Consider the following 23365-nt stretch of genomic DNA (forward strand, 5'->3'; position numbering starts at 1 on the left):
TATCAAGAGTTAGGCCTGTCTGCCTTGATCACCAAGGCAGTTATAAAAACAAAAGATAAAATTCACTGTTTCAAGAAAAGGAGGTAGCAAGAAAGTGGGTGCAATTAACCTTTTATGGTTCCATGGAACTATTGGCAACTTCATGCAATACTTCCATTCTGCTTTGGGCTGAAGAATTAACCCAAAGGGTTATAAAGTGCTGAGAGTCCTGTAGACCTTTATTGGCCCTGAGGCCAGGCATTAAAGGAACTAGAGGGAGGGAAATGTCAGAATCCCCAAGGATCAACACCTCCTGAGCTCCCCGATGGGCAACAATTCAGGCCCATTTGCACCTTACTTGCTGGTGTACAAAACCTGAAACCAGTTATCCAGGTTAGATTTATAACCCCCCCCCCCATGTCTGCAAAATTTCTTCTTCACATCTGAGTCATATTTTTAGGCTTTCTTGACAACCAATCACACTTCGAAGTGCTCTCTTGAGATCTCCTCTCCATGTACCCCATCTTAGCCAAATCTGTGGACTTTTACACAGTTTGACACAAATCCTCAAATGAGTGCAGCCCCGTGTTCAGAAAATGTCTATAGAGATTGTGAACAAACTTTTTAAAAATCTGTATACCATACTTTTTTGTTCTCAGAATTTCCTACCCTAGAAACCCCATTGTAATGCATGTGCCAGCGTATTTGGTGGCCTAATGGAAGCATTTCAAGGGATTTTACGTAGTGTGTGCCTCAGCATTCAATGCTGCACTTATTATAAAAAGCGGAGGTCCTCTCATTGCCCCATGTATCAGATTTGATAAGCAGTTGAACTAACCACAAAGGATTTTAAATCCATGTTATGTTTGACTTCGTTTTAATGAGTTAAGCAAAACGAGCTTTTGCTTAGGCCACAATCGCCGTCCCTGTTCAAACAAACCGAAGAGAAAACTAGTAAAAGTCTCTCCCGGCCCTCAACCCCTTAAATTTAACTACCATCTACAGCAATCTGACCGAGCCTCCGATTCAGGCGACACTCCCACGTGATGCGTTCTAATCGCGTCACAGGGACACGTGGTTCTAGATACTTCGTCCCCTCCCCCTCAGGGGTGGATTGTTGACAACGCTGCCGGCAGTCACGTGACCTTACGTCATCCCACCTCCTTTCCCTGAAATCTCTGGCCCCGGATGCGTCTTTCTGTCCCCACCCGGTCCAGTTTAAACTAGTGAAAGGGGGAGAAACATAATGGCGTTTCAGCTTTGGGATCTCATAATCCATAATCTACATCTCTATATCAGACAGAACTAATTTATCTATTATATCAGGAAGCCAAAATGGACAGAATCCTGCTAAAAACTACAATAACGAGCTCTCATACGCCCCGTACCCTTTTCCCACACCCCTCACTCCGTGGTACTGGCGGAGGGCGGAGGGATCTGGAGGCGGCGGAGGGAGACGTCATTGCAGGGTTGTTTGTGCAGCCTCGGCAGCGGTGGTGACCCACAGTGATTCGGCCGCCGCGCCGGGGGGTGGGGGGGCTGCGCGGGACTCTTTTCTTTCAGACTGACCGCGGGGCAGCTGGGGAGCATGTCGACTCCGGCGCGGAGGAGGCTTATGAGGGATTTCAAGCGGTAAGGCCCCTCACCTTGGCCTGGGTGACGGCTCCTCCCCGTGGCTGTGGGGCTGCTGGGCGGGGATCCGGGACACCTTCCTCTCCTAACCCTAAGAGGGCCGACTATGGGCCCAGTGGAACCGACGGAAGCCCATTCCCCGTTCGCACTCCCATCCTTCCTTCCTCGTTCTTCCCATTGAGGAAATTTTGATATCCCCTCCCCCAAAAGTAAAAAGATGGCTATGGACTATCCTAGGATGCCCCCGCTGCTCACTTGGGTCAGCTGCCGACGTCTGGCCCAAGAGCTCAAGCCTCATTCCCCCCGCCCCTGCACCCTGCGGTGCCTCATCCCCCAAAAGCGAACCCTTGCAGTCTTTTTCCCTGCTTGTTGCACCAGTTAGTTTTGCTGGATGGCCCTGCGGTCTTCTCTGAGGGGCAGGGTTGGGACGAAAATTGCCCCCCCCCCCCATTCTTTCTGCAGTGAGGGTGGGGTCTGCAGCGCGAGGTCCGGAGGTTAGTAACCCATCCTCCGAAACCCGACTCCCCCTCGCCCGCCCGAAAGGACCTTGAGAACTGGCTTAGAGACCTGGGACTCGGGCTGGCAGCCCGGGCTGCCAGTGCCTTCTGGAACTCAGCTCTGTGGCTTGGCGTATAAAGCCCTATCTATAGCCTCCAAAGTCTGGAAAAATGCCTTCCTTGAGACTGGCGCTAACCTGATACTCCCTGAGCCTCCTTTTGTAAAATAGGGTTTTGTTAAGAGGTGTTGGGGTTAGTGAGGAAGAAGTGCCTTTTTCTCAGTTGTTTACCTTTGATACTCGGAGGTACGGGGGAAAAAAACGGAAAACTGCACTAGATCCACTGCATATTTTTAAGTGATTTTCTGGGGAGACCTGCCCTGGTTGAGACAAAATATCCAGTAGCTGCTCAGGAAGTAACCTTTCAATTTCGCCATTAGAAAGCCATAGGTGAGGCATTTGGAAGCCATTGTTTTGAGCTTTGGATAGTTTATCATTGAATATATTCTCATTTAGCCGTTTACCTTTGGTGGACATGAAGCAGCATAATTCCTTTAAGGGTTCTGGTCATCGTGGCTTAATCAGATTGACTGAAAAGAACTATTTTTATGTAGACTAATTTGAAAGTATGTTACCTGACAATCACTACAGATTTATGTCTGTATATAAAATGTCTCCCTTATTTTTTTATTGAAATGACAGTCTGTACAAGGAGGTGCTCTGTTTCGTGCAAAAGTTGTCTTCTGAAACTTAAAACCAAATTTCACGTTCCGGTGATTGAAACCCAAATAATAAAAGTTCATCTCCTTTCCATTGTTACTCTGGTTTCTTACTGCACTTTACTGTTTAATTCTGAGTTGAACACATGGCACCTTTGGTAGTTTTCCAAGGGCTTCATGTTACAAGAATTTGATTATGACATGCTGGAAGGTAGCTTTGTATTGAGTCTCTTGATAATGAGAGATAGATTTAGCTATATTACAGGTCTTTAAAATAGGGATTGATGAAAAAATCTAATTGAAGCTTGATTTCTTTAAAGGCTGTTGCTAATTGAAACAAATGAGATAAAGCTACTCTCCTGCCTAACACTAGTTTCCTGATTAAGTTGAATATAAATGTTTTCAGCCATTTAGTGTTTGCCTTGAGGGTCCTTTTGGTGGGGGGGGGGGGGGTGCTGTTGCACAGGTAGCTGTGGTTAGGACTCACACAGTCTCAGCATGTTTATGGCAGCAAAATTGATGGTGCGTAAAAATATTTTTTGCATTCAGGGCTTTTAATTTTTGTTGTTGATGGCAGTCTGTACTTATCAGTTCTCGAAGATATGTCTTAACTTTGAACCTTGATATTTGAGGAGGGATGACTCCAAAGCCCTTTGGAATTTTAGATAATTTGAAGACGTATTTAATAAGTATATACCTGTTATATACTTTTTTAATCCTATGGTTTATTACACCTCGGCACAAGAACAAGGAGATAGATTTAGTTTGTATTAGAGTAGATTATACAGACCACAGGAGTTCTGTTTGGCCTTCTTAGTGATTTAAAGTTGTTCAACTTTGGAAATTACTACTCTGGATTTCTAGATTGCAAGAGGACCCACCTGTGGGTGTCAGTGGCGCACCATCTGAAAACAACATCATGCAGTGGAATGCAGTTATATTTGGGTGAGTGGAAAGGTATAACAAATGATAGGTGTAGTAATTCTTTTTAAAAAGTGAATGTACCGACTAGGGAAAGAGACTGAAGTGGAACTGAGGAATCTTACAGAAACTGCAAAGTAAATTAGAAAAAAAACCTGCCAATAAGTGTTTTTGTAGTTATGTAAAATTATTTGCATTGGTGTTACTGTCTAACAGTAACTTTCTAATCCCTTTGGGTTTTACCTGATAAAAATATCATTCAAAACTAAATGAGCAAAGGTAAATTATTTTGTACAAAGTGTACCAACAAGTGTTTATGGTTGCATTCTTTGGTAACTAAAAAAGCTAGGAATAAAAAATACAAGTTGGAGTGTGGTAAGAATTTAAATAAAAATGTCTCACACCTTGGTGTGAAATAACTGGAGACTTTTGAGAAGCGGTCTATGTTTTATATATTATATGTATTGCGTATATGCTTCTTAATTTAGAATTTTATTATGCTTTCTTTTGTTTTCCTGGATTTGATCTTTTTTCTTTCATACTTTTTAAACTTGGGTTTTACACTCAAACTTTAAAGGAATACCTTCATAAACAATTCTGAGTTGTAATGAGTTGTAAGAGTTCATGTTAAAAACTAGTGAAAACAATGAGTGTAGTTCGCTCTTTTAAAGGAAAGAGATTAAATTCAGACTAACATGCTTTGAGATCCTGAATGCCTTGAAAGAACTAATTAAACTTGATAGTGCTGCTTATGAAAGATTAAATTGGCATATGGAGGCAGGGAAGAGATTTGAGAAAAAAAAGTATCTTTCTTGGTTTACATCAGTTCTGTCTAGCTGTTTGGAACAAGAGCTTTACTGGGAAGCAGAACACTGGTGTTACAGTTATCTTTAAAAGTGATTTCCATCTTACTGATGTAAATTGAAAATACGACTTTTTCTCTTAAGACACTGGTTGATATTTATGAACTTAATTCTTTTTCTAAGGTTGTGATCCCCCCCTTTTTTTTTATTTAAAACCAGCCTAAAATGAAAACTTCAAAAATAGTTACCCTGTATGCCTACATCTCTAAAAATCTAGGGCTAACATGACAGCGAACTAACACTATCTTTAAAACTTCACAAATCACTAGAATGAGCCCCTCCTTCTCTGAGTTTATCCTTTTCATTCTTAAAAATCAGGAAAAGGCAGAATGAAAACATCTTTTAATCAAAAATCTTCTTGTTTTCAGACCAGAAGGGACACCCTTTGAAGATGGTAAGTCATTCTCATTATGTTTTCTGTAATATTAGGACACTGCTTTTTAAGCAGGAAGTTATAACAACAGCATATCTAATTTAAAACTATTTTCTGTCATTATTAGGTCATACTAAAACTAGTGCTAAGAAGTCATAGTTTATAGAGGACTTTCTTTCCAAGTCACTTTGATCACTATCCATTGCAAGTTCTTTGTGTTACTTTGGTATTTGACTGTAGAACTATAGGCCTAGTTGGTAGGTTAAAGGAGGATAATTGTGCACTTTTGGGGGGGGGGGGGCGGTGGGGAGAGAGAATCCCAAGCAGGCTTCACACTGTCAGCGCAGAGCATGATGCCAGGCTCGAACTCATAAACTGTTGAGATCGTGACCTGAGCCAAAATCAAGAGTCAGATGCTTAACCTGATGAGCCACCCAGGCGCCCTTGGTGCTTTTTTAACATTGGTATCTATGCTGATGGGGTGTTGAGCTGAAATTGCTCTTAAACACACATAGCTGGGGCACCTGGCTGGCTCATTCAGTAGAGCATGCGAATCTCAATCTTGGGGTTATAAATTTGAGCCCCATGTTGGGTGTAGAGATGACTTGATAAAAATAAAATAAGAAATCTTTTAAAAAATGGCTGCCAGTAGTTTCACACATAGCTAGCATTTGACATCCATAAATAGGATTCTGCATGATTGCTTGTCTCTTAAATTTAGTATTTTCACCAAGACCCAGGTCCTTAGATTTTTCCCTAATTATAGCATGGATATTAAGAATTGTTGAACAGGTTTGTTTTAATTATCAAAATGGTTTCAGAATTAAGCCATTGAAAATAATTTGCACAGATATACTGATTGCAGTACTGTTTTTAAAGAGAGAACCTGAATGCCAGTAGGGGAAATGGTTAAGTAAATTATGATATATCTAGATTCTAGAATATTATGTACCCGTTAAAGAATAAGGTAGATCTGGACGTACATTTCAAGACACAAAAAAAGTTTCAGAATAACATATATTTTATTACATTTTTACTAAACATATATATGCAGGTGTGTGTGTATTAAAGGGTTTTATACCACACTGTTACCAGTGGTTACCTCTGGGTGGGGGTAAAGATTTAAAGAAAAGGACTTAAGGACTTCAGCTTTTTACACTTTATCAGGAGGTTCTCAGGGCTCCCTTAAAGTCCCTGAAACTGTTTCATGGATACCTTGTGATCAAAACTGTCTGTTTATACCAGGGTGTCTGGTATGTGTCCAGAGTTAAGTGTCCAGCTCTTAATTGCGGCCTGGTTCATGATCTCTTAGTTCATGAGATTTGAGCCCCCCGTTGGGCTCTGCGCTGACAGAGATTGGGATTCTTTCTCTCCCTCTCTCTGTGCCCTTACCACACTCACTTTCATTCTTTCTCTCTCAAATAAGTAAACATTTTAAAAAATTGCATACCACTAGTGAGGCACTATTTGCCTTTTGTATTCTATTCAAATTGGTACTAATGGTACGAAACTTTTAGTAGTTATAAGTGAACCTGTGCAGTTTAGCATCTTGGCACAAATCAAGATGGTGGCTCTATACTGTACTAATAGTCATTGCATTCTTTTTATTTATTTAAGAAATAAATGTATTTTAAAGATTTTAATTTTTAAGTAATCTCTACATCCAAAATGAGCCTGGAACTCCCCACTCTGAGATCAGGAGTTGCATGCTCCATCAGCTGAGCCAGCCAGACACCCCATATTCTTTGTAGTTTATTGATTGAGGAGGAGACAGAGAGGGAATCCCAAGCAGGCTCTGTGCTGACAGAATGGGGCTCGAACCCAGGAACAGTGAGATCGTGACCTGAGCCAAAATCAAGAGTCATTCACTTAACTGACTGAGCCACCCAGGCAACCCATTGTTCTTGGCGTTTTTTAAAGAGATGTGCTGTTTATTATTTTTTTTAATCTTTATTTAAATTCAAGTTAATTTCTTCTGTGATTTTAAAAGTTACCAATTTCACTTAAAAACCTCTTGATGACAAAAAAGATACATCTTGGTAAAAAAAGTAAATATTAATACTATTGAATTTTGAACCTTGGGGTGCCTGAGTGGCTCATTGTTACACATCTGGTTCTTGATTTTGGCTCAGGTCTTGATTTTAGGGTTGTGAGATCAAGGCCCATGTAGGATTCTGTGCTGGGCTTGGAGCCTGCTTGAGATTCTCTTTCTCTGCCTCCCTCTTCCTCTCTCCCCCCTCCCCTTCCCCCTCCTCTCCCCCTCCCTCCTTCTGTCTCCCTCTCCCTTCTCCTCCTTCCCTCTAAGCCCCTCCCCCGCACCCCCCCCCACTCTGTCTCCCTCTCAAAAAAAAAATTCTGACCCTTTAGTATACATTTTTAAAATCTTCTGTGTGATTAGGTGGGAAGTATGCATAAAACACTTCTGTGACAATTGTCTGGAAAAAAAAGCACTTGTGCAGTTGTCAGAGTTGCAACATAAACTGCTTTTCTTCATGGAGCATTTCTACTTGAATGAATGACTGAGAGACGAACTGTCATAATTTAGATTTGACTGTATGGCAGACATACTTAAAAGCGATGAAGTGAACTGTACTTCAAGACTTCTCTGATAAGATCAGTAGGTGGTTACCTAATTGTGATTTGTTTTTTGATAGTATATAATGAAATGTGGCAGAATTTACATTTGTATAAGTCTGTATTTTTTGAGTTACTAATGTATGATACTAGAAAATTATGGATGAATAAAAGATTTATGCATTGTGCAACAGATTTTAGTGTAACTGATGCAAAACGTTTATTGATACGGTTTCAGATTCTACATTGCAATTAACCTTTAAAACCCTACCAGTTCTTTAGTAATCAAAAAAGAATATCTACAACTATCTGAAAAAACAATGAAAATACTCTACTTTTTCATTTACTGATTTTATGAAGCCTGATTTGCTTCCTATCCCTCAACCAAAACAGCATATTGTAACAGATTGCAGAAGTAGCTAAGAAAATCCAGCTGTCTTCTGTTAAAGCCAATCATTAAAGAGACTTGCAGAATTGTAAAACAGTGCTACACTTCTCACTATCTTGGGGGGAGGGGGGGAGATAATATTATTTTTAATTCAATGTGTAGGTTACACATATACTTAGGTTTTATACTTAGGTTTCATACTTAGGTTAATGTGTAGTGAGTTTACAATAATTAATACTTAAAATTTTTCTGAGTTGGGGGAGCCTGGCCGGCCCAGTCATTAGAACATGTGACTTTTGATCTCCAGGTCAAGACAGTTAGAGCCCCATATTGGGCATAGAAATTACTTTCAAAAATTTTTTAGTTCAATCCTGTAATACAAGAAATACTGATAGTTAGAGACACCTGGCTGGCTCAATCAGTAGAGCATGCAACTCTTGATCCAGGTTTGTAAGTTTGAGCACATGTTGGGTGTAGAGATTGCTTAAGCAAAAAATCTTTAACAAAAAAAAAAAAGAAAGAAACACTGATAGTTAAATCCAGTGGCATGCTGGAAGCAGTTTGTACCAACTGATTCATGAGAACAGAATGTTAAAAACTGGGGGAATTGTTGCAACCTAGTTACTAAAGAGCCAATATTTTTAAATGAAATTATTTTTCATTTTTGGTGGAAATATATAAAATGGTATGCTATCACATGTATCTCTCCCCATCTTAACATTCAGTTGACTTCCCATTGGAAGCATGGCTGTGGTTGGGAATACGAGTATAAAGGGGTCCTGAGACTCCATAAGGTAGGGGAAAATCTTGAAAATAGCTTTTCTAGGGGCGCCTGGGTGGCTCAGTCGGTTAAGCATCCGACTTCAGCTCAGGTCATGATCTCACGGTTCGTGTTGGACTCTGTGCTGACAGCTCAGAGCCTGGAGCCTCCTTGGGATTCTGTGTCTCCCTCTCTCTCTGCCCCTCCCCCATTCATGCTCTGTTTCTCTCTGTCTCAAAAATAAACATAAAATTTTTTTAAAAAGCTGTTCTGTATTTGTGTAGCCTGAAATTTTTACATTATACTTTTTTAATTAAACTGTAAACTTTCAAAATACATTATTAGATATAAGGCTGCCTTCACCATTTAACTGTACATTTCATAATACCTCGATTCAGAATATGAAATAGATAACACATTTGATTTTGCTTTTATCTTTGACCTACCTAATCCCAAATTTCCAAATGGCAAAAAACAACAACAACAACAAAAAAAAACGTAAAAGAGAGGTTATGTACTCAATACATAAAGGTAAAATACAAGATAGAATAAATAGAAGAAAGGATTTTTGTTTTGCTTTTTAAAACTGCATTGATGAATTAAGGGAAGAACCTTGTAGAAACATCTGGAATGGTTTAAACTTCTATTGACTTCATTAGGAATAAGGCTCAATTTACGGAGTATTATAAATACTCAAGGGTTGTAGTTGGAATGCCTCTTCAACCTTCGGGAAGATTTCCTCAAAATAAAAAACTGGATAGTATATAAACAGAAAAGTCTAGAAAGACAAAACCACTAATAATGGTTATTTCTGCATAATAAATTTGGAATTGGAATTGAGGGTTCTTAGTACACTGTGAACAGACTGACTTTGTTAGAAGTGCATAATTTTTTTAAAAGCCTGTGCTTGTACTTACCATAAAATACTGCTTTACAAGGTGTACCCACTTTGGTCTGTAACCTAAAGTAGGCAGTTAAACTAACACTAGTGATTCTTGGCATATTTAAGTGAACAGATTCATATGGGGACAGAAGAGACCTTTCAAATTAGTGTCCATGCCTCCAGTCTAAGTCATTTGTTGTGTGGTGGTTACCCTCTCTCACAATCCTTTGGCATACACCCCTCTAAGCTATAATAAACTAGCTGTAGTTCCCCAAATGTACATTTTAAACTTCAGTAGCTAGGGCCAAATTGCCTTCCAAAAGTATGGCAGTTAACATTCCCACCAATAGCACTTGAAAGTGTGTGTTCCCAAGTGCTTGCCAATGTTGTGTGTTAACCAGTCTAATGTAAATCAAAGTGTTTTTAGTGTGTTTTATGTACTAAGCCAAAATTGACATTAATTTTTGTGTGGTTGTGCAAAAACACCAGTATTGGGTTGGGGATTCATTGATGAAGAGATTAAAAATTTTGCTTGTCTTTACTATAATTATTTTGGTTTGTTTTCTATCTAGGTACTTTTAAACTAGTAATAGAATTTTCTGAAGAGTATCCAAATAAACCACCAACTGTTAGGTTTTTATCCAAAATGTTTCATCCAAATGGTAAGTAACATTTTATTACACTTCACAAATGATGAGGGGAGGGGGGAAAGAGTGGCAGTGGCTTCCTTCCTGTTAGGCCTTCCCTTCTACTTCTCACTTCTCACTTCTAGATGTTGCTTCCATGTCAGTATTAGCTATGGTTTTGTATCCTGGAATCTTTAGAAGGTTCCAAATTTCAAGTAAAGTTGTTTTGTTTTAATTATTTCTGATTTTAAAATAATATCCTTTTTATTCTTTTTTAAGAGAGGTGCTTTTTTTTTTTTAAGTTTATTTATTTATATTTAGAAAGAGCATGAGGAAGTGGGGCAGGAGAGAAGGAATCCCAAGCAGGCTCTGCATTGTCAGCACAGAGCCCAGTTTCAGACTGTGAGATCATGACCTGAGCTGAAACCAAGAGTTGGACTCTTTAATTGACTGAGCCACCCAGGTGCCCCTAAAATAATACCTATTTATTTGTAGAAATGTGAAAGATACCAAAAATAATTTGTTGCTTAAAATTTAGCTTTTAAATAATGCAAGTGCTTGTTCAAAACTGAGATTGTTCTATATAATTTTTTATAGATACTGTGATATAATTTTTTATATAGGTACTGTGAGTACCTTATTAACTATTCTTTTACATCCTTTTTTTTTTTTATTTTTCTGTTATTTTTTTAATTTACATCCAGATTAGCATATAGTGCAACAATGATTTCAGGAGTAGATTCCTTAGTGCCCCTTACCCATTTAGCCCATCCCCCCTGCCACAACCCCTCCAGTAACCCTCAGTTTGTTCTCCATATTTATGAGTCTCTTCTGTTTTGTCCTCCTCCCTGTTTTTATATTATTTTTGTTTCCCTTCCCTTAGGTTCATGTTTTCTTTTATATCCTCCTTAATGGCTGCAGAAAGTTTTATGAGGTTGCCATAATTTATTTAATGTGTCCAGTTGGTGATTTTCAGTTTATAATTTAATTTATTTATTTTTAAAGTTTATTTATTTAGAGAGAAAGTGAGGGAGGGGCAGGGAAAGAGGGAGTGAGAGAATCCCAAGCAGGTTCTGTGCTGTGAGCCCAGAGCCCAGTGCAGGGCTTGAATTCAAGAACTGTGAGATAATGAACCGAGCGAGATCAAGAGTCAGATGTTTAACCAACTGAGCTACCCGGGCACCACAGTTGGTGATTGCAGAACCTGACTTGGGGCTCAAACTCCTGACCATGAGATTGTGACCTGAGCCAGAATCCAGAGTAGGATGCTCAAGGGACTCAGCCACCCAGGTGCCCCTTAAATAGCACTTTGAACATTCTTGAAAACCTTCCCAAATACCCATACTATTGTTATAGAATATAAGCTTTTACAAGTGGGATTATTGGGTCAAAGATTCGTATGTTTTCAAGGCTTTTTTAAATACAGTTTTCCATTTTTTCTCTATTCTATTTTCACTTGCAGAAATTACTGTTTTCCATAAATGATTGCTGAATGACTCTTTATAATTAAATTTGCTCTTCTGTGATCTCTTACTTATTTCAAATATATGTATATTCCTGGATTATAAATTACAGTATGAAAGATTTAAGTTTTCTTTTTTATAACCTTTGTTCATTTAAATATGGTCTTCTCCATCAGTTCACTTAATTCCAGAAGGAGTCACTTAACATTTATTCCACTTTATCTTAGACTTGTTATCGAATCAAATTCACAATGTGGTAAGAAGGCTCTGTAAATCAAAGTGGGAAACACTATATAATGTGCAGGGGGTGGTGGTGGTCTATGTGTGTAAGGTGTGTAGTATTTTCAACCTTAGGGAAACATGTATTAGATTATTTCTCATCCCTTTGTATTAATAACATGGTTTCCCTTTTTTCTTTTATCAGAATTTTTTTTTCAGTTTATTTATTTTGATAGAGCAGGAAAGGGGCGGAGAGGGAAGGAGAGAGAGAGAGAGAGAGAGAGAGAGACACACACACGCACGCACGCACACACGCACGCACGCTCCACAGCGGCAGCATGGAGCCTGGTGTGCTCATACTCCCCAACCATGACCTGAGCCAAAGTCAGATGCTTAACTGAACCACCCAGGCACCTTAGTATTTTATTAACTTTCTGGTCTACTTTTTAAACATCTTTATTTGAAGTATAATTCATGTATCATGCTATTCATTCATTTAAATTGTACAGTTCAGTGGATTTTAGTATATTCACTGAGTTATGCAGCCATCACCATAATCACGTTTAGAACATTTTATCTCTCCCCAAAAAAATCCCATGACAATGAGCAGTCCTTCTCCTTTGTCCCAGCACCCCAGCCCTAGGCAGTTATATTTTCTGTCTCTATGTATTTGCCTGTTCTGGACATTTCATTTAAATGAAATCCTATAATTCACGTGGCCTTTTTGTAGCTTTCAGCTAGCATAGTTTTCAGGGTTCATCGATGTTTTAACCGTACTTCATTTCCTTTTATTGCTTCAAGTGAGATTTCATTTTATGAATATACTGTATTTTGTTTATCCATTTATCATTTGATGGATGTTTGTGGCTTCTAGTTTACTTTTGGATTACTTTAAATAGTTACTACTTTAAAACTTAATCTATACTTAAGTGTTGTGTTGTGTAGACTTGCCAAGTTTGATGTTCCTGTAGGATAGATAGTAAGCCACTGACTAAGCTGCTTTAAAGCAGAGAGTTAAATCTGATCTAAAGCTAAAAAGTAGACATAGCTAGCACATGGATGGTCATTGACACCATGAGAGTGGATAACGTTGCCCAGAGGGTGTATACAGGGCAAGAAGGAAGAGGATGGAGATTAGAACCCTGAGAAATGACAGCATTTATGTATAATTTGCCCCTCTCCCCAAAAAAGCCTCACTATTCTTATCTTTATGTGGAGTGATCTGGCTGGCTCCATGAAGTTTTCCAAAGTTTGGCAGTATCTATAACATTTAAACGCATTTACCCTTTATCAAGACAGCAGTTCCACTTGTGGAAGTTTATCATGTAGACATATAGTCTCACAAGTGTTCACTGGGGTGCCTGGGTGGCTCGGTCAGTTAAGCATCCTACTCTTGATTTTGACTCAGGTCCTCATCTCACACTTCATGAGTTAGAGCCCGCATTGGGCTCTGCACTGATGGCATGGAGCCTGCTTAGGAGTCTCAACATTAAAAAAAAAAAAAAATTATGTTCATTAATTCACATACAGTTTAAGAGGGGAAAAAACCTCCCAAATGTTAAAGACTTAAAACGTTTTAATCACTTGGTTTTCATTTTTTATGAAAGGAATGCATACTCGTTTTAAAAATAAATCATAAAATACAAGAAAAGGTAAAAGACAACAAGACCCTTTATAATCCTGTGATTTACAGATAGCCCATACTTACATTTTGGCATTTAGTCTTACAAATGTTTTTGTGACCACACATATTCCAAATGAAAAAATTTAAATATTTTGTAAATTCTTTACAAAGTTTATTGTAAATTTTTACCACATTTGGAATCTTATTGGGGCATCTGGGTGACTTCATCGATTAAGCTTCGACTATTGATACCAGCTCAGGTCATGATCTCACAGACATGAGATTGAGCCCTGTGTCAGGCTCCATGCTGAGTGTGGAGCCTGCTTGGGATTCTCTCTCTTTCAAAATAAGTAAATATTTTAAGAAATAATAAATAAAAATAGAAACTTATTAACATATCATGTATGTCTTTGTATATCATTAACTTAGAGTGGATATATAAGTTTTTTTTTTTAAGAGCTTTATTTAAGGAATTTAGAAATAGGGAATTTAAACAGATTCAACTCTGAAACTCTTCTGATGAAACACTGATTTTTCTGTGAGACAGGGTTTAGTAATTAATGTTCACAACTTCTGATGGGGCCAGGCATTCTATTTGTAGTAAAGATTTCTCTTTAACTGTTAAGTATGATAAAGTTAATATGTAACCAGTTTTAGTGTTGTCTTTGCAGTGTATGCTGATGGCAGCATATGTTTAGATATCCTTCAGAATCGATGGAGTCCAACATATGACGTATCTTCTATCTTAACATCAATTCAGGTAAGTGTGTGTTAGGATGCATCATGATTTTTCAAGATTGTGCGGGATATAGTCAGCTTCTTTTGGAGCACTCTAAAGACCCAAGTGAGCAAACTAAGCTTCCCACCACCCAGGTAACCAATGTCACAGCTTGGATAAAAACCCATGATTTTTAGACATTTGGTCTGCTTTTTTTGTTAGTGACCACACTGGACCAAATCCATGGTCCTTTTCCTGATCCTTGTGTAAATAAAGTGTTCTCACAGGTCAAGCATGAGTTGTGCCCAAGAAGCATAGCCAGAGGATGTGGAGAAGGAAGAAAACTCTTCTTGAAGATAGAGAAAGATGATTGCTTATAAAAACCATAGGGACCTCAAGAAACTGCCAAGTGCAGAGAAGCAGTGTTGAGTATGAATATGTTATCCCATCCGAGAAATTGTTTAAAAAAAAAAAGAAGAAGATAGTGTTAACCATCTGCCAAAGCACTCTGGTGGGTTCAGAGTTGACCTTGAATGAAAGTTTTGGAGAGAGGTGGACTGAGGGGTATTTTAGTTTATGTGGATTTCATAGGATCACAATTAAATTTTTGCTTGACACATTTTTAAAGCTTTTTCTATCACATTTCCTTTTAATTCAGATCATTTTATAAACATTGTTTTCAGCTATTTCTATTTCTTGCCTAATGGTTTCAGTATGTTGAAGAATACTCTTTTCCAATTTCCTTGAAATTAGAGGTCTTAAGACAATTGAGAACTATGAGTTTTGGAAGTTTAAGTTTTCTAGCATCAGGAAAGTTATTACAGTGACCAGGGCATTTCTGAAACTATTTAAGACCTAAAAATACAAAAGATCTATCTGCCATTTCATTAGTGAATAATTTGTTGTTTTGTACAACTCCTGTGCTCCATATCTAACCCACGTTAATGTAAAGAATAACTTTGCAAATCTTTTTTTTCTTTTCTGTCTTTCCATCTAGTCTCTGCTGGATGAACCGAATCCAAACAGTCCAGCCAATAGCCAGGCAGCACAGCTTTATCAGGAAAACAAACGAGAATATGAGAAAAGAGTTTCGGCCATTGTTGAACAAAGCTGGAATGATTCATAATAGACATCTGGTCTGTTAATTTTTTTCATCATTGTTGTGTATAATTTACCTCTCAGTAGAAAGGCTAACACATTTTAAGTGCCACAGGTTTTAAGGATTCTGCAGAAAAAAAAAAAAGTCCTTCAGTTTAGACCTACAAAAGCTTGTGTATCTTGATTAATGTACTTTTTATTGCATGGTGTGAACTAAGTTATTGCTTACATAAATTTGTAATATATCCTGTTTGTATTTTTTTCCAAGTGTATAATGTTGGTGTGGAGTTTTCATGACAGAATAATACACATTTTGTAAATCTGTACTTTTTTCAAATATTGAATGCCTTATTTTTGAATTCTTTAGATTTTTAAATTGGAGAAAAGCACTTAAAGTTTTTTATATATGAATATTACATGTAAAGCTGTTAAAATACATAACTTCAGTGCAAGAGACTTTGTCACTTATTTCCTTATCTGTGTAGGAGGGGTTAATAAGTCTCTAGCTCTCCCATCAATTGATAGTTTCATTTCCAATTTCAAAAGAACATTTATATTTTATCAAGAAATTCTTCAAATTTGATTCTAAACACCAATTATAATTTCACATTTTATTTTGAATGAATGAAACTATATCAGTTTCACTTGAGCAATCATAGACATAACTGGTTTGATTCTGTCCCACTCTGTATTTAGGCCACTTGTTACTGTTTCTTCCTGCACTATTTACTGTTAAACTGTACCTTTTGCAATTTCACAGTTTGTACCTCTACCGTGAGGATTTGGCACCTCTACCTGGAGCACAGAGCTAATGCAATTTATTTTGCTGCTTGATAGCACTTTAAAAGTTTTTTGATAAAGTAAAACTGTAAACACTTATCAAAACCCATGCCCCACTATTAACACTGAATAAGATTTGATTGCATTGGTTTAGCAAGGCAGATATTTGGAAGGAATCTTGGTGTAACTTAAAATATTTGAAAACTGCCTTTTAATGCAATTGCGTATCTGTTTATTCTGGAAAATTGTTTTAATACCAGGGCCTGCTGAGTTGCATTCTCTTGTGGAGATTTTTTTTTTTTTTATCTCCTAAGTTGTATAAAAGTTGTACTGCATCTTAGTTTACTGGATAAATTTAAAACACAGTATTGTAGAAAGCTAATACAAAGCTATCCTATGCCTTCAAATAGCACAGAAAATGGAAAATATACAAGTAAATTCTGTTGAACCACCTGTGTAGTCTTTCTAGTTCAGTTAAAACAGCTATTGAGTAACCCCAGTAGTTTCTTGTCCTATTCTTACCAGCTTAGTAAGCTAGTAGCTGCTTCTCTGTTGGAAGACTGTAGGATAGCAATATGTACAGCTTCTATTTATTAAGCAAAGTTTAACACTGGAAGGATGTATTACTTGGCAAATTTTGGAGTAAGTATGATCTTAGGAAGCTTTTCATACAAATGAGAGTCCACTCACTGGAATTAATGGCCAAAAAAAAAAAAAAAGTTTAAAGGTACTTTTTGCTCATATCAAATGTGTGATGCTTTCATATTCAGCTCTCAGACAAATTATAGTTCCCGTAGACATTACTCCAGTGACTGACTGACTCTTATTTTAAATATACAGTAGGTATGAGAGTCTCCCCTCTTATTTCATTAAATGCTATTTGGTTACTGCTTCAAAATCTATTTTACCTTAATCTGTTTTCCTCTTCCCATTTAAAATTGAAACATTTCAGGTGTTGATAATTATAAGAGGGTTACATCTCACTTTGCAGGGAGTCTGTGAGCTCCAAGTCCTAAATTCAGCACACACCTAAAACTCCTACCATGAAACTCAACATTCCCAGTAGAGAAAATTCTTAGGAATATTCCTCTCCCAGTTACTCCTCAGGTATTTTCTTCAGCCTTGGAACAGAGTCCTATTTCTTTGGTTGAGTGCTAGATGAAAACCCTCTATTTATAAGGTTAGATCATACAAAAAAATGTGTAAACTAGGTAAATTTTATAAATGTATGGCAAGAGGCTAGAACTAAGTTATTTATTTTGGTATGAAGTTGGGTTCATGCTGAAGTTTAAATGCATTTATGATGCATTTTCCTCTGTAAAAGTACTTTTTTTTTCCATATTTATTTATTTTGGGGGAGAGCACAGCAGGAGAGGGGCAGATAGAGGGGGACAGAGGATCGGAAGCGGGCTCTGTGCTGACAGTGGTGAACCCGATGTGGGGCTTGAACTCACAAAATGTGAGATCATGACCCGAGCTGAAGTCAGATGCTCAACCGACTGAGTCACCCAGGTGCCAGCACCCTGTAACATGGAATGCTCTACATGCATGGCATTATTCAAAACACTTCAACATATGATCACTTTCAGACTCACAGTAATCCTGTGAGGGTAGCTAACCATTATGTTACAGATGAAGAATTAGGTACACAGAGATAAAGTGACTTGGTCTAGGTCAACCAACTAGCAAGTGATAGAGCTGGGATTTGTACCTGGCCAATCTGGTCTTTTACCCAAGAACTGTACTGCCCCTTAGGATATATTAAGGAATTAAGTTCACAGTTTTAGAAAATCTATAATACTTTAGTTGATTGCGAATTATGTACAGATTTATATCTATCCAGTGAAGAGGTTTTCTTGACCATTATTTTCTACCTCCCCCTTTTTTTTTTCTTTTTTCTTAAACAAGTAAAGTCTGGATATAGGAACACTTTCTGCTCTCTGATATAAAAGACTATGACTTAACAATAGAGCACATTTTAACCCCTTCACGGAACTATTCTTGAGTCAGTACTCTCCCCTCCCCAACCCCAACCACCCAATAAAAAAGTTCCATGAATAACTTCTGAAACTGATGTAAAAATTCTGACTCCTGTAGGTAGAAGGTACTGGAGAAGAAATCTATTAAAGGTGCCTTAGTTAACAGTATTTTGTGCTGAGTAAACAAAGTCTACTTAATTTATTCATTTAGTACTCTTAAGAAAGAACCCCCTGGGGTTTATATAACAGTTTAGAGTTTTGTTTAAGGTATTTTGATCTCTCAATTCCAGATTTTAAAAGATAGCAATCAACTTTTTAGGTCTTGGTGGTATTTATTACAATTCCTTTCTGTTGCATTTAGCAATGCAAAGTCCCAAAGGAATCTCAGTTATGTGAGGATTATTATGTAAATTAAAAAGTCAGTGGTTGCACAGCTATTAAAGGTAAATGAAATTGTCCATAGGGCAAGGGCCTTGTGCCAAGACAGTAGCCCTGTTACTTCAGTTCCCATCTAGTTAGGAAAAAACTGAGCTGTTGTCAGCTAAGAGTAAAGATTAGTTACCTTTAATTATTCAAGTATATGACATATTAGAGGAAAGAGATTAGAAACAAAGTTTTACTGTTGAATTTACTTTTTTCTCTGTCCTCTGAAAAAGAAGATACAAGTGCATGTGCCATTCCTCTTTGAGTAATTTCTCCACCTCCCTTATCCCTCAACTGCATTGGTTTAAAACAGTTTTGTTAATAGTGTCTTGAGGTTTGTACATTTCCTGTCATAGCATGGGCTAGGGCTTTTTTTAGTTGGCCAAAAAGACAAATGAGCTGTGCCTTTTGCAAACCTTTTTGAGTATATGACTCATGTCAGGCTCAACATTAGTGCTCCTTGCTGGTTGAAATCAAGAATCCTGGAAGGAAGGGCTTCAAGCTTCCTCTTTGGCATATGGAGGATTCAGACTTGGGTAAAAAGCCCGAATGGAATGACTTTCAGGAACTGCCAGTGATTTGAGTGCTAAAGATTGGCCACATAATGCTTTTGTTTATCAGTGACTTGTCAGTGATACTTTTGAAAAGACTCCAGAGTGTGTACTGTGCTGAGAAAAAGCAAATAACCTTTTAGTTAGTTAGGTCTTTATATGGTGATGGTGTTGGTTACAAGTATGATGCTTCTGCAGGCTTTTGGGGGGAGGTTAGCTATCTAAACTCTTACCTGAAAGACTGGGATCCTTAAAGTGCCACGGGGTTGAGTACTTGTCTAGAGGGAACCAGAGCCTATCTCTGAAAGGATCTCCTCAGGCTCCATCAACCTGTACCATTTAGTTGTCATTCTTCCTGGAATGCAGGACGGATTCTGTGGTGTCTTGAAGGCTGCCAAAATGCAAACATAAGAGCACTTAAGGCAGACCTCTTAATGCTGCTTCCTGTCTGAAGCCCAAAGTATAAGTTGCCCTTTCCTTTCCCCCTTTACAAACAAGGCTTTTTGCCAAGAATAGCACAGCCCACCTAATGAATTAGACTAGCTTCCCTCCTGAGTTGGAGAATGTCAAATGCAGAGAGACTTGCAGCTCTTTGGCCTCTGTACAAAGTCATTTTACAAAACTGAGTTAGGAAATTTTTATGTTACTGTGGTGGTGCGAGTACAGAGACCAATAAGAACTGGAAACTTGTCCTGATAACATCCTGGGCAGAGAATAGGAAAAGAATCCACAGAGTCCAGCCCATGTCATCAACTTCAGCAAAGGCTTGGAATATCACCTCCAAAGGAAAGCTGGATTAGTGACCCTGCTGGGTTTTAGTGGGCTTTGGTTAGAGAACTGTAGCTGTACAACACATAAGGCTTTGGTTTCAGGTGGAGACTCCCTGGAACAAGAGCTGGCAGGTTGCCTTTAGAATGAAGACTGTCAATCCCAGGGATGGGTACAAGGGATCTTTTGCAAGCCAGAAAGATCAGTGAGAGCAATACTGGGGCCTGATGACGGTGAGGTTGATGGCCCATTTTTTCAGGGAGAAAGTTTCTCTGGCTTTTGTTAGCCCTTACACATCAGTTAGTTGATGGACTGCCGATTCTTTTGCACAGAGCAGCTTAAGAACACAGTCACCATGGCACCCTCTCAAGACCAACTATGAGGGATCAGGCTATAAAAGCAACAGTACAAGTACAGTTCCAAAGACTGGAATGTAAATCAAATACTAGGAACTCCTTTCCAGACAGCCTCTGGCAGTACATGCACAAGCCTGGGCAGGAGGCCAATAGAACAGCAGAGGACCTCCAGGTTCCAAGCTCCAGATCCTCTGGAGACACTGATTAGCAGGTTTCTGGGTTTTGTTACAAAAATAGAACACAATCATAAAAAATAATTTGGTAAACACAAAGGTAGAAGGAAGCACGAGTCACTGTGAAGTTGAAAATAGCTGGCTCAAGGGGAAGTGGGGCCGTAGGTGGTGGTCCAAGCCCAACTGTTTGTCATGTGGAGCCTGTAATTCACACCAAGTTTTAAGGAATCTCCTACAGCTTACAGGTGAGACTCAGGCAAGCCTACCACGCAGCCAGTGCTAGAGCAAAGGCCACATTCATGGAGAAAGAACACCCATAGCCTTTGCCGGACATTAAATCAGGGCTGCATGGTTCAGTGCCTGCTGCCATTGAGTTTGTCAGCATTGCTACTGAGTACCTACTGTGTGTTAAGTCACATCTTTGGTCGTACTCTAGAACTTCGACTGGTGTGTTCTGCCCTTCTGCAGCCCTGGGGATGGAGTCTGACCTTGTGGGGTCATTGTGAGTGCTAATTTTTCTTTTGTGTAAATATAAGTTAGTTGAAACATTTCATATTTTCCCAGTTTGTCCTCAAAGCAAGAGTAGGGTAGGAATGAAGCAGGGAGAACTCACTAAAAATGCCAGGTACTTAAAGACAAATTTTTCCACTGAATCCTCCAATCAAGATCAAAGCAAGAATCATCCCCCACTTTGAAGACCCCTACACTGAGGAGTGAAATAAATCAGGAGGAACGAATTCCCTACCACTTCACAAGTTCAATTAAATTCTTTTTTTATTAATGTTTATTTTGAGGGAGAGGGAGAGACAAAATCCCAAGCAGGCCCAGTGCTGTGCTGTGGGCAGGGAGCCCATGCAGGACTCCATCCCACAAACCATGAGCTCATGACCTGAGCCGAAATCAAGAGCTAGATGCTCAATTGACTGAGCCACCTAGACAGGCGCCCCTCAATTAAATATTCTTAATATGAGAAGATGTCAAAGGGAAAGGAAAATGCAGCCCAACAGTGAGATTGTGATGCTAGCATTCACAGCAAAGCAAGGGCTTTAGTCAGTAGGCCCAAACAGTTCAGGGTCGACCTTATTGTTAACTGCCCTTTCACCAAACCAGGGGAAGACCAAGACCTGCCTCCACATGCCCTCACAGCATTTCTCCCAGGCAAATAGGCCAGAGGGCCATAATCAAGGATATTTTGGGGTCATTTGCCTACTTTTCCTAGGCTGAGAAAGAAGGATGGGACTTGGGCTGGGACTACTTGGGTAATTTCTAAAGAGCCACCCTTGACTGACAGTGCTGTCAAGGAAAAAAGCTCTGGTTCACATGCCCATGTTTAGGATAGATTAAGAATTCTAGCTTCCATCTAATGGGATTTTAATAGTCTCAATTTTTACTTTCTTTTTTGATTCCCAAGGGAATCTGTTCAGGTAATACATTCTTGTTCCCTCCACCTCCTCAGCTAGTCCTCTTGTCTGTGGGCAAGGCTTCAGGCTCACCCCCTCTGTGATGAGCACATGTGCAAAGGACTCTGCCCCTACTGCTGACATTGTGAGAAAAACTAAACCAAAACGAGAAGGGCAGCCAACACACTGTCACCACTAGGCCTGGGAGTCCCAACTTGCAAGGAGCAGAATAAACTTGGGGAAAGAAAGAACCTCCTCTGGTTTGTTTTTCACTTAAATAAATAAATGGATAAACAGGCTCTTTCGCTTCGTTGCCATTTATCTATTTTAATGACAAGCAAGGCAAGAAAGATTCTTTATTTTCCCCAAACAATGTATGTGTGTGTATCTATATATCTCCATGAGGGCAGAGATTTTTTTAGTGTGCATTCAGTATTCATTGAAAGAAGCAATTTTCATATGACCACAAACCTATTTAAGTTCTAAAACTCTTGCCTCTAAGATTTGTTTAGTCTTAACTCCTACAGAAACAAAAGGTGTCCCTGAACTAGTCAACAATGAGAGTCATGACGAGATGACAGGATACCTAGCTGACAGTCTCTTTCCAGACAAAAGGGTACCTCACAGAGACTTTAGAGCTGGACAGCAAGGAAACACTTAAGTTATCTGACATTTAGAATAATATAAATCTCATTTCAGATGCAACAATGTATTTTCAGTGCCGTTTACTACAAATAGCAAAGGATCAGAGGATGGGCAGTGATAATGATTCCTCCCAGTGCCCATGGAATAGGTAAGCCACAGGTCCACATGGATCCTGGAAAATCCTTGCCTCTGCCAAAGCAGAGAATTTCATCAGCTGGGCTATAGGCTCTAAGGAATATTGGAAAAAGGAATTTTCTGGGTAACATAAAAGGGTGTCATGGTTAAGTGAGCACCCTACACAGTACTGTTATTACTTGCTTCTCACAAGGTCTTGAGACTTAAGTCTTTGACAGAAAAGATACACTCTAGTTATGATAAGGACAGTTTACCATGTCCTTCCTCTTAATCTCATTTGATCCTTACCCCATGTTAGACAGGAATGCACATACCAAGGCAAGTATCTTACAGCAAGCTCCTGTTTCAACACTAAGAGTGGGCTGTTTTACCTACACTACAAGGACTGCTCCAGTGCAAAAATTTAGATTTCTGTGCTTTCTATTCCAGAAAAACATAAAGGATGAAATTCTAAAATACTGGTTCATTTTTTAGATGAGAAGAAAAACAGAAAGCTTAAGCTGAGGAAATAATGATATAACCTATTAGAAAATGGTTATCAGAAAATTTACTTTTGGTTAACTAGAGAAGTCTTCAAAAATAAACTGAAGAAGAATGTTGGGGGGCGCAGCGGGGCGCAGGCATGGAATCTGTGCACAGATTAAGCTTGGTTTATGCAATGGATACATTCCTGACAGGATATTGCTATTTTACTGGGGCATTATATCTTACAGTGGAAATGGGATCCATGATGAGAAAACTTGTGAAAGACGCATTAAAGTGAACAGCCCCACTCTGGTATTTCCCACTTTATAATTTGGTTTTTAAACCTCACAAATT

At 38.7% G+C, this 23365-nt stretch overlaps 1 protein-coding gene across 1 annotated transcript; it reads left to right on the forward strand.

Moving 5' to 3' along the window:
• Positions 1-1216: 1216 nt before the first annotated feature.
• On the forward strand, positions 1217-16567 carry UBE2B (ubiquitin conjugating enzyme E2 B). Its single transcript, XM_043588065.1, has 6 exons — positions 1217-1611; positions 3691-3771; positions 4979-5004; positions 10161-10250; positions 14192-14280; positions 15236-16567. Exons 1-6 carry the CDS (start codon positions 1568-1570, stop codon positions 15362-15364), a joined length of 459 nt encoding a protein of 152 aa, XP_043444000.1. The 5' UTR covers positions 1217-1567; the 3' UTR covers positions 15365-16567.
• Positions 16568-23365: the final 6798 nt, after the last annotated feature.

Source organism: Prionailurus bengalensis, chromosome A1 (assembly GCF_016509475.1).
Source record: "Prionailurus bengalensis isolate Pbe53 chromosome A1, Fcat_Pben_1.1_paternal_pri, whole genome shotgun sequence".
Lineage (NCBI taxonomy): Eukaryota > Metazoa > Chordata > Mammalia > Carnivora > Felidae > Prionailurus > Prionailurus bengalensis.

Excerpts from the sequence above, each read along its gene's own strand:
- UBE2B (XM_043588065.1), top strand. The coding sequence starts at position 1,568 with ATGTCGACTCCGGCGCGGAGGAGGCTTATGAGGGATTTCAAGCG. Across the intron at positions 3,772-4,978 it reads TGGAATGCAGTTATATTTGG|ACCAGAAGGGACACCCTTTG; the intron begins GTGAGTGGAAAG and ends TCTTGTTTTCAG. Across the intron at positions 14,281-15,235 it reads CTATCTTAACATCAATTCAG|TCTCTGCTGGATGAACCGAA; the intron begins GTAAGTGTGTGT and ends CTTTCCATCTAG.